General features: G+C 31.4%; 1 protein-coding gene across 2 annotated transcripts in view; it reads left to right on the forward strand.

Moving 5' to 3' along the window:
- LOC143226089 (uncharacterized) overlaps nt 1-15,002 on the forward strand; it is an 87,493-nt gene that overhangs the window by 54,700 nt on the left and 17,791 nt on the right. For both annotated transcript variants that reach the window (XR_013014286.1, XM_076456592.1), the window contains exons 8-12: nt 354-1,556; nt 8,451-8,691; nt 9,346-9,418; nt 12,279-12,328; nt 13,735-13,821. Coding sequence is in view for 1 of the 2 variants with exons in the window: in XM_076456592.1 (XP_076312707.1) it covers nt 354-1,556; nt 8,451-8,691; nt 9,346-9,418; nt 12,279-12,328; nt 13,735-13,821 (1,654 nt within the window). In the remaining variant the exon portion in view is untranslated. The remainder of the gene's footprint in view (nt 1-353; nt 1,557-8,450; nt 8,692-9,345; nt 9,419-12,278; nt 12,329-13,734; nt 13,822-15,002) is intronic.

Consider the following 15,002-nt stretch of genomic DNA (forward strand, 5'->3'; position numbering starts at 1 on the left):
AGAATTTGTATTCCCACTGTTACTACACTTTCTTAACACCACTGTGTTAAATATGTAAATCATTAGAAATTAAAAATGCACTTTCCCTGCATGGTGCTGAAAGTTAATTGTTCAGTTGTATATTGATTTCTATTTCATACATTTTGTTTTTGCAATTATGTAATTGTCTATATGTATGTGAAGTGTATTACAATGAAAGGGAGCATTTGCAGATAACCATTTTCTTTTCTTTATAAAACTCAGGTGAAAGAAACCAGATCTTTCTGTTTGGCTATTTTCTACATTATTATAATTTGTGTGAAACATTGTGAATACTTAGGTGCGTTTTTTTTTGTTTTTTTCCCTCAATTCAGCAAGAGACAGAGTTAAAGAAAGCTGAGCGTAAACAAGAAGGAAGTGGGCATAATCCACCATTACAAACAGCAAGTATGAATGTTCGTGCACTGATTGAGGAAAAAATTAATCAAAAAAGAGCTAACATAGGGCATGAAAACTCAACCTCTGCAGTTTTTGTAGTAAAGACTGAAGGAACAAAATTTGCATTTCCACCTTTGGAGCAGGCTGTTCAGCAAAGTTCAGAGGTTGCACTATCACCACAGGTTCAGGCACATACTCCTCAAATGCCTATGTTGAGTCCTATTCCCCAAGATAGTCCAGTTTTTACGAATTTTCCTATTTCAGACCCAGGTGCTTTTAGTGGTGCTCCTTCCAGTGATGCCTCTATTCCTACCACAACACTTCCATCTTCTGACTTTGAAAAAGAAATTGGAGACTTGAAGCAGCAGTTTAGGATTCCTAAACCACCAACAGAAAAAACTCGAAGACATTCGGATTCTGATCACTTTATCCCACCCAAACGTCCATGTGCAAGTTCTATTAATAATGCTTTGGCTGACCTAATTAGAAAAAAAGCTGTATTTAAGAGGACAGGCCGAACTGGTTCTGATCCAGGTGACCCACCTCCAATGCTTGAGGTGTTTCATGCAGCATCAACTCCAACTACACCTACTCAACTAAATTCAACAGACTTTTTCTCTCATGATATCTTTTCTACCAGTCTTTTTGTAGAAGCAGCTGAAGCTTTTCAACAACAACAGTTGAACAACACAGAAGCTGCTCATTCTCCACCACCGCTTACAGAAGATGCCAAAGAATCCTTTTTAATTGCTGAGGACTTCTTAAGGACAGAAAATGCCTTAACATTAGATGTTAATTCAGACCATCAGACAAATACCCTTGATTTCTGTACTCTTCATGGTGATGATGGTAGTTCTGTGAATTTAGTGCAGAATGATATTGTACTTAATGTTCAAGAAAAGCGGGATCTACATGGTCAGTCTCTTGAAGAGCCAACAGTTGCTCAAAGTGCCTCAGAAACGTGTATTTCACTGACTTCCACTGATTCTAAGGTAAATTTTCTGTCAGTTCCATCAGGTTTATCTGTCAATTCCCCTTGTAGAATGTTGGATGAAAGTAATGATGATGATAACGTGTTTCTCAGTCCGGATAATCTCCCTCCAAGCCCTCTTCGTCGGAAGAGAAAACATAGACCAGAGGTTAGGAACAGTTTCCTTCTATATTTTTACTTTGTGTATAACTTGTGACTTATCAGATAATATTCTCAGCTAAGTGTGATGCTGTGTGAAAATATAAGTTGCATTTTTTCAAAGTGATTTATAATTTATGTGGCACAAATAGTAGTTAGACATGGTTCAGTGAGTAATAAAACAAAACTTGTGTATAAACGGATGTATACTGTTACTAGGTTAAAGCTATTCAGGATAACCAAATGTTTTATGTTACAATTTCAAGTCATTCTAGAAATAAAGAAAAAGGTAACTTAGATTTTTATTTAATGATGATTATGAAGCCAGTCAAATTTACTAACCCTGTATGTTAGTGTAGAGAAAATAACCAAAAATAAATATTTTTTTACTCTAAAAAAAGTTTGCAATTTATGTAGAAGGTTTGAGATTATATAAATGAAATTTGAGGTATTTCAAATGAAGAAAAGTATTTGTGATCTTTACATGAAACTCTTGAGACATTTTAGTAACAATGCTTCATTAAAGAATTCTGATTGTTTGACTACAAATGCTTCTTAATAATTACTAAAAGCTTGCAAAATTTCATGAAGATATCAAAAAACATTAAAAGTTAAAGTTCAATTTTGGGTCATAAACTTAGCCAATTTGATGAAACCCATAACAAGAGCATTAAATAAGATTTAGGATTAAGAACAAAAATTCAGAAATGAGTATCAGCTTATTGTATGAGCCCATTGGCCATTGACAACTTCAAAAATAAGGTAATTGTATTATATCACACAAACGTTACATTCAGCTGTTCTTCCTGTACACCAGTGTGCACAAAGTCAGTGGTTCACATATGTCTAGAAAATTTCTAAGTGTTGAGCCACAAAGATTGTGAGGCCCAAAAGAGCTGGTTTGTTAGAAATGGACATAAAATTGATTAAACTTTTTTTAACCCCATGAACACAGGCTCATATTTTACACAACCTTGCAACCACTATGAAAGTATGCATACTATAACTCAAAGTGCATGATATACCTTCATGAAATTTGGCAAATGTTTAGTAAACATTACACCTCTTTTTTTATGCAAAATATCAAGTTTTTTAATTAAATATTTATATTAAAGATTTCTCTGTGCACGTATGGAGTCAGGGTGACTGGTTCAAGTATGAGGTGTCATGTTCAGATTAAAAATACTTTTCTTCAAACTCAGTTTTTATTTGCATAACCTTCAAAAGTTCCTAAACAAATGTTTTAGGAGGTTCCTTTTTCAGTAAAGCTGTATATTTTATCTGTAATTTTCTGTATCCTATAACTTTATGTAAAGGAAACCCACAGTTTGATTAAAATAGCTTAAGACTCATAACATTCTACCTCTGTTTCTGCTTAATTTTATTGTTTTATTACCTTTTGAATCTGACCAATGAAAAATCCTGGTGATATAAGCTATAAATCACTCAGTGAACACAGGAACACCATAGTTCAAGTTACCTTATAGAATGACACAATACAGGAGCAATTTGCAAGCATACCTCATTTAGAAATATTTTATTCTTATTATTTTATGGTATTCTACTTAATCTAACTTTACATAACAAGCTTCTAATTTTTATATTTTAGTTACTTTTATAGAGTAAATAAGAAATATAAACAAAAAAAGCATTACTTACATTTTAATCCTTGTTTTTTACTTTGTTTCATCAGCCTGCTAATAAGCATGTTTTTATAGTGATGGTACCTGTACATTAGATCATTATTTTTTTTAAAAAGTATACAAGAATAAAGAATAATGACATACAAATAACATTCTTTAAGTATAATAATTGAACTGACTTAGTGAGGCACAAGTGTCTTAAAATAATTCCCTTTGCTATTCTGAATTTGGTAGTGCCTTGACACTCTCAACACAGGCTCAGTCAATGTGACTGACCACATGATCTCTTCGTACTTGTTTAAAGTCTTTCTAGATTTAATACTTTTAACTTTCAATGTAGTATGTATATCTTCACAAAATTTAGCAGTCTTTCGGTTATCATAAGTCTTTCACACACAAAAAAATCATTTTTTAGTGAAGTATTTGCTTGGAATAGTCAGTGTGCAAAATAATGTTCATGTTACAATTAAAAATACTTATCTCAAAAATCTCAAATTTCTTTTGTGTAATCCCTTTAACCTCTAAAATGCATTTAAGATGTTTTTTTGTTTTTTCAGTAAAACTGGGTATTTTATTTGTTATTTTCTTTAGCCTATTTCAAAATGGGATTGGTTAATTTGATTGATTTCATAACCACCAAAAAAAAAAAAATTACATTATCCTTTTTTCTTTCTAAAATTGACTTCATATTGTAACATGAAACTGCATTAATTTATCCTAAGCTTTAAGCTCACAATAGTATACATCTATTTAACTTTTGTTTTATTTCACTTTTGCTTATTCTTAAAACTATGTCTAACTACTGTCTGTACCATTATGAGCTGTAAATCATTTGTGGCACATGCAGCTCACATTACACTATCATGTTACGTTACCTGTATGCTACTCACATGCCTCATGAAACATTTTATTATATCATTATTTATTTTATTTAATCTAATTTTAACTAACCTAAAAACTTTCCTACTTGTTATATATTAGTTACTTTTACAATAATTAATAAAGAATAAACAAGAAATAAAGTACTTACATAATCTTTTTTTTTTCTTGTTGTTGATTTTATAGAATACATAAGCCTACTATTTTATAATAATGGTAATAAGGCACTAAATCATTTTATTCTAATTAAATAATGCACCAAGAAACATAGACTAATCCATGCAAAAAGTAGACAATTTCTCACCATTTTCAAAATTTTTCTGGCTTTCTAGCTGTGCGACAAGAGTCGTTACAAATTAATCCAAACTAGTCATTAAGTTTTTAATATGAGTTTTTTGAATTGTAAGTAAAATTGACTATCATCTGTTTAGAACACAACATTATACATTGTGTTATTTGATAGATGAAAACCTTGACTTTCTTTCGTTATAAGTAATGTATGCTTAAACGTTAGAGAGAAGTATTAACAAATGCTGCAAGAAGGAATGTAATTAAGGTGAATGGGGTAAGAGAGACCAATTTTCTATTCATAACTCTTTGACTAAGTAAAATTGTAGCCTATAGAATTATGGTTTGAATAATAATGATTCTATAGTGAGTAATTTACATTTAACTTTGTACTTTTTCAAAGGGTAGTGGATAAAATAGAGAAGACAAGATTCCTAGAAAAATGTCACAATAGGGGAAATTTCTGTTTTTTAATATTGACTTGTAAAATTAGAAACCTAGAACTTAAATACCATTAAAATATGGATTATTAGCTGTGACTTTATGCTGTTTTAATTGGTATAACATAAGCAAAAAGTAGTTAAATAAAATGTTGAGTGTGAAAACATTTAACTCTCATTTGTAGTGGAGGGTTCTCTGGGGAAAAAGGTTAAAATAATTCCCTTATCCATTCACTCTGAACTTGTTATAGCCTTAAAGCAATTCCCTCAGCTACTCAGTCAGAAATGAATGAGAACAACTTTCAGTCTGGAAGCCAAATAACTAAAAATCTGTGTTTAGACAACTTGTAAGACTAGTGTAATTAATTCGTATCATATTTCACCAGTCTGTAAAAAAACATTCACACCATAATAAAATATAATTCCTGCACAGTTGATATGTGCAATTATGTTGGTGCTTAGGAGAACTGTTTCTAATTTATAAGGTTCTTTTTGTGGATAAAGTTACAACACTATACAAGAACTGAATATTTCACTTATATTGTTTTATTTGTTTATGGTTCAGTTTTTAAATTAAATTAACTATGGTCCTCATCATGAAAGGTTTTGAAAATAGTACCAAAACAAAATTTATGCCAAAGGATGCTTCTTGCTTGAGTCTCATTTTCCAGATATGGAGTATTTTTTTATTAAAATTGTCACAAACATACCAGTATTCTATGGTCAGAATGAGAATAATGATGATTTTGGATTTGATAGTGTATGAATATTTTCCACTTAAATCATCATTAGAAGCAAAATAATACTCAAGAAATACAAGACCTCACCATTAAAAATTGTAGTAATATTTTATTATTTGAAGTGCATTATTTGAGGCTAAAAGAATTCTCTCACAGTCCTGAAGTAGCTTCATCTTCCACCCCCACCCTTAGAAACAATGCTGGATATGTTTGGTGAGAAGCACCCCACTATTAGATAAAAAAGTTAAGAGATATCTTGAATAGATAATAAAAGTGTATTGCTTGTAATAAATGTTTTGTAACACATCTAAGTTTTCTACAAACTGTTGTATTGCTGAATGGTGTATAAACATTTTTGTGCTATTGTGATTTGAAAAAAATCAAGAAAACATTCACTTGTAGTGAAGTGCAACAGAGGGTGCAGGGTAATGATTCAACTTGCATTGTATTTACTCTAGGTTTGTTTGTGCTTTTGAAGCAGTAGATTGTATTTTGTTATTATTTAGTGTACTTATGCTATGACCAGTAATACATTATATTTTATACTCTAGACTGCTCCATTTAAAATATTTTTCTTTTGTGTGTGTGTGCACGTGTGAAATAATTTTACAGCTTCTGTAGAATATTTAGTGAATTCATCAGCATTGCAATTGTATAAATGAACATTCTGAAATATAAAATAAAGGTTTTCATAATTAATTAAAAGATAAAGCTTGTTATTGGTAGTACCCCTTTGTGGGCAGTTGTGAAGATTGTTGTTTGTTATCCATAGATCATAAGATCGGGTCATGAAGAGAGTGCACATCCACTAAATTGAGTATCTTCTCTGCTTTGCTATAGAGTTCTTCACGTGTAGTTTTTAAACACATTAGTATATGTTTGGCATTTGCTTTCTCTTTATTGTATTTTAAGAAAATAAGATGTGGCCATATTTATGATGTCATAAATCCAACATGGCAAACAGATGGGGAAAAAAGAAACTTGGGTGAAAATTGTCTTTTAATATCAGGTTTGTTTCAATTCTGTTTTCAAACACATTCGTAAATTATTTCATCTTTGGCATTTAAATCAATCTGTCCTATTCAAATTGTGTTTATGGAAGTGAGAACATAAATGTGAAGCCATACAACTTATTGTCATTAAAAGTTAGTCTCAGGTACTTACCCACATTAATTATTAATATGATCCAAATTTGTCTAGGATACAGTGATGTGCAATAAGGTACAATAAGGGTTTTTTGCTTAATGGTGTTATCTAATTATCAAGGTTGGCAAGTTGGTCAATTGATGAGTTCACTGCTTATTTTTTGACTTTTCAAAAATGGTCAAATAAACTAAAACATATTAAATACCATAAATATCACCATATTTGTGTATGTTTGTTTTATTAGTTTTCAGGCCTCAGAATTATCCCTCTGAATATTAGCAAATTTTACAATTACAGATATTAGTGGACTTCAGTAACTGTATTTATTGATAGCCTAATATTTCTTACCTTTTCACATATTTTGTAAGCATATATATATATATATATATGTGTGTGTGTTTAATGACATCCAGCTTTTCATCTAGTGAAATATTTTATAAGTGTGATATTCTGCTTTATGGTACTATAATATCCTTCAATTTTATGTAGCCAACATATATATATCTTTAAGCTTGCAGTTTAAATTCAGTATAATTTACTGTAAGTAAAAAGCATTTGAAAAGTTGAACTATATGTAGGATGGCTTTATTGTTAAGATTTAGGTTTATGATCAACTGTAAACTTTTTTTTTTCATGCAATTTCCATTATTTATATTAAATTCATTAAACTTCCATGTCTGTAGTTGAAATAAAAGATAAATATGTGACCATTATTTGGCCAGTCATCAGTTGATCGTTTTTAATCAATCAACTTATTACTATTAACTTAATGTATAATATAGTTTTTGGGTTTTAAATATTTCATATAGCGATTGCAAATTCCATGTACTTGAAAAAGTTGGGGAGAAATATTCCCAGTTACATGATGATTTTGACTTGGAATTTAAGGAAGAGTCAACTTGCAAAATTCGGTGGCAATTTCAGGTTGTTGGTCAAAAGATGTGAGGCTTGTGCATGAGTTTTAGATTAATTTTGATGTTGGAGTCCTTAAAAGTCTTGGAAACTGTGTGAATTGCTGGATATGTGAGACCCTCCATGGTTTAAAAATCATGTATAATTTTATATGAGTTATGTATTGTAAGAACAGGTATATATGTAATTTTATGTTCTTCATTTCACCATAAAATACAAATTATACTGATGTCTGAAATACATAATAGTATTTTTTTTTCTTTCCTAACTATTAAATAGGAACCAAATTTAGACAGTAATGGTTCTTCTCAGAATTCATTATTTGTTAATCAGATCAACTATTTACTAGTATCTTACAGTATTTGAATAGTTACTGGTAATGTGGGCTTTAAAAAAAGTTGATTTAGTAAATAAATAGTTTTGTTTAAAGAAATGTTATATGCATGCATTCAGAATATTTTTATGTTCTGTTGTACTCTGTACAGTATTTTGCTTTTTCTAGATTAAAAAAAGTACTGTCATATGAAGCAAAAAAAATCCATGTCAAAGTATATCATAGTAATTTACCTTTTAGTTTGCATAAGTACCAAAACAAAAGACTGATAATCACAAATAAGTGCAGATTATGAATAAATAATTTCAGGTTGGCAATATTCTGTATAGGAAAAAGTTGCTGATAAATATCTTTATGTTCAATAGCAACTTGATAAAGATTTTTTCCTTAAATATTGAAAATGTCTATTTACAGTTTAGACAGAAGAGTTATTGTGTGAAGATAAGTTCTTTATTTTTAAAGTATTTATATGAAAGTTTATAGGGTAAGAAACATTTAACTTTTATGTTGTTTTTTAAACAGCCACTTTACATACCACCTCATGTAAGCACTACTGGTTTTCATAGTCGACTTCGATCTCCACGTCTCAGAGACTCAGCGGGGTATGAGAATAAGACCTCAAGTCCTCCACCGTATACCCCACCACCTATGTTAAGTCCTGTTAGAAATGGTTCTAGACTTTTCTGGCATATCTTGCCAGGGTCAGGCAGTCTTACACCAAAGTCTGCACCTATTACTCCAAGCTCCCTCTTAAGTCGCAGAGGTGAGTTAGCTTTGTTTATCCATTAGTGTTAAAGATGTATAATATAAATTATTAAACCCTATGGTGTATTATGGGTTAGTTAGTGAAGCATAAATGTTAAGGTTTTTCACTGATTTTTGTATTTGGCAAACAGTAGAAGTTGCAGCAAAGAAAATCTGAAGAAATAAACCAGAAACATCAGAGCTAGTGTTTGTTTTCTGGCTTAATAGTCTAACCCACTGTAGAACTGTTAAATTTGTTTTACACAGCTTTTAATTTGAGTGTTATGCCTGTGACACTTTTTTATTGAATCATGTACTTGGTCTTCAGAAAAAAAAAATATGCTTTTACCTGCTTTGTTTTTTTTAATATCTACATAATGCCATATCAAGTAGAGATAAGGATGTAATAATTTTTTAAATTATTTTAATAATCCCATTTGGTTAGATGCTTACAAAATGTAAACATTTTATTGCACTGGGAGTACTAGCATGTTGTTCATGAGTTAAATGTTTTAATTTATAGTCCATGAGATATGCATTTAAAATAACCTCTGTTTGATCAAGTGTTGCAGTGAAATAAATTATAACCAAATCCTGATGTGATTGTATTTCTACATTTGGTTTAAAAAGATGTGTATATATATATCATGTAGTAATTGTTTTTAAATTCTAGTAAGCGTTAGTGCACCTGAACCTTTACCTTTTGAAGAAGAGGTGACTGATCTCCCAGAAACGGATATCCATCCGTAAGTTGAAGACATTTTTGGTTTCTTATCTTTCTATTTGCATAATTCATGGGTGAGCTTTACATGACTGTGGCTGGCATTCCTGGACTGTGAATCTAAAGATTTGTTATTGATGACATGCCTGTTACTGTATAATGTAGTCTGTACTTTTGGGCCCTGGTGTGCTATAAGAGTGACAGTCAAATCTCATTATTTAATGGTACAGAAGAATCCCTAGAGTAGGCAGTGGATACTGTTGACTAGTTGTCTTCTTTCTATCCTGTCCAAAATTTGGAATGCTATGCACAGATAGATTTTGTGTGCTCTTGCCCAAAATTCTGAAACAAATAACTGAAAGATGGAAATAATGACAAAAAAGAGAGAGGAGATGATAACAAAATGAAAATAACAAAATAACTTATTAACTCTAGAAAAAAAAGGAAAAATAATAATTACTAGTATGCGAACATTGGTAGTTTATAGAATAATACAGAAACAAAATTAATCAAAAATAGGGGTGGATATGCAAAGCTGGCCTTTTGCTGAAGTTTGCATGAAATTCTAAAATGACAATGGCTTCTGAGTCTGTTGGAAAATGTGGGTATCATTAAAGGGCAATAATAGCTAATTGCATCACAGAACAATACATTGGATTGAAAATTGTGTTTTAGTTGCTCTAGGGGACCTTACACATTATATCTGTTACAAATAGTCATAAAAAACAATGACCAGGTTGTACTTATGACATTAATGGTAATATGTTTCAAAATTATGATTGGATGCAGCAGGAAAATAGCATGATCAAACACAGACTGGTTCTTTATGGACAACAGAACAGATACCTGCAGATAATGTCTAGCATATGGAGACAGTAGCTTGTGGCAAATTTTGTCTTCATACTCTGTGGAAGACTTGGTTTCCTAATGCTTCAAAGGTGTAGAATGTGTGGAATTGACAAGTCACAGAAAAACATAAGCAACAGTTAACTGTATCAACACTGGGAGTAGTGCACTACCTCATCCACGGAGGACTCATTTCAAATCACTTAAAGCCATTTGCTCAGAATCTGTATAAATGAAAAGAACACATATTTCCTTGATGTTGTTGGTACATGTATCTGCATCAAAAAGAACAGTAAGTAAAGATTTTAGTGTAGAATCTTAAGTGGCCAGTAACGTACCCAGTGGTGGTTGAGGGTGCAGGTTGATGCATCCACAATTTGTCTCAGCATCTTAGAGATGTGGCTTGAAGAAGATAAGAATAATGATACTCTCATTGTGATAAATATATTTCATCAAAGATTGAACAACTTAATAAATGGCTTTAAAAGAAAGATTTATTTGATGTTCATCAAAGTTTCTGTTACACTGTAGGATTATTAGAGGATATGGATCTTAAAACTAAAACTACGTATGTTCTAAAGAAGGGGCAAAAACGATAGCATATAGTACATGAAGGAAACCAGTCCAGAATGAAAACTGAACACATATAGGCTGTTGTGGATGAGCATGCATCTAATTTATGAGTTCTTTACTTTGGGATCATATGAAGACTGTTTTTACATTGTGCATTGTATCCAGGCTGTAAATGACCAACAGACTGTAGCAATGGGTAATTTGAGTTGCTGGAATGAACTTATCAGGAGAAGTTAACCTCAGAACAAACTCGAAGTGTGGTTGTATTTCCTAAATTCTCTGGGCATTCCGAGGAAACTTTTGTGTTTTTGAATTATTAACATGAACAGAAGAAGCTGTATATACTAGAACTTTTCTCAAACATTAAACGTGTCCTTTTTTTTGTCACAAGTATGATAGATTAGTCTCTCTTCTTCAGCTCATCATTAATTTGTCATCCAATAAGTGGCTGATATTTCCGGTGTTACTCAGGAACAAGGGTGGTAGGAATATGTCAGATGTTTGCAACATCACAAGTTGCAAATACTTTATGCATCTTACAAAAAGTGGGGATCTACTAACAAGGGTGATGCAGATGACTAAATGACAATACTGGAGATTAACTTCAACACTGGGCATGTTACATGAGACCATGGTTTACCTCAAATGGTACAGTGCAGTGCATAAACAATACATATTACATGTTATGTACCATAACATAAAAATACTTAAAATTCAACCACTCATCAACACATGAATTGATAACTATTATTAGATTTGATAATAAATAACATTTTCTGTAACTATTTTCAAAGTAATAAACACAGGGGGTATGTTGTGACTAATCTACAGACTCTTACATATTAGTGGGTATCATCTTTGGAAGTATGACATAGTATTGATGTAATATGTTAACAACATGATATCTCTCATACTGATTTTTCACATTCTCACAAATCTGGCATGTACAGTTTTTGTCTTTTATATTGACACACTCATTCTTCTAATAAATTAATTTGTGAAAAAAAAAGATTCTAAACTGACCACCTTTCTTGTAAATAAATAAAATGGGAAAAAGTGTTTATTATACTAATTTCATAACAGCTTGATCACAAATAAACTTTAAATGATCTTTCATTGATATGAAGAGCTTGTAACCTTGAAGAGAAAGTTGGGCATGCTATTGTTATAATCAGCTGTCTTGGCTTACTAGTAAGTTATATTATTGTTAAGATTACATAACACAGTTTTAACTGATGGGTGTTATTGGTTACAGTAAAAATGATTTGCTTATGAGGGTTTTATCCAATGTGATAGTCCTGGTACCTTTTCAAGTTGGGTTTTACAACGTTACCAACTCAACAGAGAGTATAAAATAAATCTTTTTTTTAAGTTTGATTTAATTGATGTAGAATATAAGTGATACTATATATTCATGTTACCAATTTTTATTTTCTTGAACTCACAACATTTATCTTGAATTTCAGTCATGTCAACATTGGGCCACAGTTCCAAGCCAGGCTGCCCATGTTTAATCGTAAGTTGTTTTATTCATATGCTATAGAACTCCAATATTCTGTCTCACATTTTAAATTAAACATTTTTATAGTGAACCTAGCACCTGAAACAAACCCTAACAAACAAGAGGTAAATTATAGAAGCATCTCTTTAATTGTTAGGTGTATAAATGCATAAAGGAGGTATATGTGACACAATCCTATGAACTTTGCATTCTTCTGAAGAAATCTGATTATTACATTTTTTCTGAATAATTCAAAGCTATGTTGTTATGTGAGTGGCCAACTGAACTTGGCTTTTAATTTTCTTCAAGTTTACAAATCAGTGCTACAAAAAAAAACAACTTCAGTATCAGATGCTTCTAAAATGGTTTATCATGTTTCTGCAAAAATAAAGCCCTCTCAGTGGCACAGTGGTATGTCCGCAGGCTAGTGATGCTAGAAACCAGGTTTTGATACCTGTGGTGGGCAGAGCACAGATAGCCCATTGTGTAGCTCTGTGTTTAAACAAACAAGCAAGAATAAAAATATATTTTATGATGTTATTATTACTACCAAAATCAGGTCTGGCAATTCTTAAGTGTATTTGGAATTGGCTTGGGTATCTTAGGCTGACTAGGGTTCATGAGATATTGTTCAGTTTATTGCCAAAGGTATTGCTGGCATTGAGGGTTTCCAACTGATGAAACAGTATGTTCTAATTTTTATCAGTAAGAGCATAAAGAAAGTAAGCTATTCTAATCAGTGCTTTGATTTTTTCAGATGTTCTCTTAAATATGTAACTTGCTTTGATCAGGGGTAACTTTTAATTGATATTTCCAGTTTGTGCTATATGAAGTCCTCATTGCAAAACTTGACAATCATGGCAAGGGTGTTGAAATAGGAAAACAGTATTATGAAATGGGAAAACAGTATTATATTGGGTTGAGGAATAATTCGTGAGCGTCTTTTCAAGTTAAAAAATATATTCGATAATTTTGCTCTAATAGATGGTGGTAGAGATTCCTGGGTGCTTTGATCAGGGGTAACTTTTAATTGATATTTCCAGTTTGTGCTATATGAAGTCCTCATTGCAAAACTTGACAATCATGGCAAGGGTGTTGAAATGAGAAAACAGTATTATACGTTGGTAGAGATTCCTGGGTGCATTTAAAGAGTGATATTCAAATATTACTATTTAGTTAAACTAGAGTAGCCCAAGCATTGGCAATAGGTGCTGTTGATTAGCTGCTTTTTCTCTAGGTTATCAGTATTATTCAGTTCATTCAGATAGTAACATTAAATCAATAAAATCTGTATATACCAAATCTGGTCTTTGTTTGATTCAGGTCAGTCAGTTATTTTTAACATTGCCCATTGCATTTATTTTCATTTATTAACATGTATGTTTTATTTTAACTTGTTTAACTGGACTGTTTTTCAACAGCTAACAAGAAGGAGGCCCTCTGGTGTGAACACAAAGCTGATAAACTGTGGGATCCTTCATCAGGTGAAAATTGGACAGATGAAGAGAGTAAGTTTAATCTCTGAGATAAAACAATAATCTTGGAAAAATTTTACAGTTTTCAGACAGACAGGTGATAAAACAAAAACATTTATTTTGTGGAATCAAACTTTTCAGGTGTACAATACTGTAAAGTTAGTGCCCATTTTGTATTTTATTTCTTGAATGGTACAGAATATGAGTTTTAAGATGCCCCTCCCCATTTTGCAGGGTACTAAACATAATAAAACTAAACCAAACTGACACCTGTGTTTAATAATTTGATTATCGATACTGTTAGCAGTTATTTGTAGCTGTCTTGTTATATCCCCAGTTTGTCCATTTGATATACCAGTAGTTACCTGAAGACAAATTTTTGAATCTAGGATTGTCCAATATCTATTGTTTGCTTGCTTAATAGCAAAAACACCTCTGTACATGTTACTGACAAGTTTTTCTGAATACAGCCACAACTGAGTACTAATTATTCTGTGCTTGTTTGTTTATATTTATGCAGTTATTTTGTTTGCATCTTGTCTGCAATTCCAAATTAAAAAGTATTTATAATGTTAGCATTAACTTAAATAATTTAAGTTAATTATTTAACTCGCATCAGGGCTTCCATGAGTCCTTGAAAACCTGGAATATCATGGAACTTGAAAAATAATTGTCATAGCATGGAAAGTCGTGGAAAATTTCAAGTGCAAGTTAAAAACTAAATATAGCTGATTTTTGTGTATATTTTTTCCCAGTTGCTTAACATTGCATATAATAAAGACTTTCATCTCATGAAATATTGGCAATAAGCCAAGTAATTGTTTCAGTAGTTTCTTTACCTAAATAAGTAATAACTGATGCCAAATTTATTGACTTACATTTATAATAAAGTTGTTTGATTAAGATCTGAATCTAACTCTGTAAAAAAGGTTGTGGTGTGCATGCTATGGTCTGCTTGTATGCATAAGGTTAATAGTGCTTGCCAACAGCAGAACTTTTTCATCTTGTGAAATCTTGGCAATAAGCTAAGTGTCTGTTTCACTAGCTTCTTGACCTAACTGTTGATAACTGATTCATATGTCAAGTATTATTAGGTAGTTTCACTGTTGTGATTCACAGACTGCATTTAATTGTACACAAAACTTTCTAGCAGTCACATAAATTCACAATCAGGCATCTTTTCTTTTGACAAATGGAAAGTGGTTTTGAAAGTT

The sequence above is a fragment of the Tachypleus tridentatus genome, chromosome 9, assembly GCF_004210375.1.
Source record: "Tachypleus tridentatus isolate NWPU-2018 chromosome 9, ASM421037v1, whole genome shotgun sequence".
In the NCBI taxonomy this organism is placed as follows: domain Eukaryota; kingdom Metazoa; phylum Arthropoda; class Merostomata; order Xiphosura; family Limulidae; genus Tachypleus; species Tachypleus tridentatus.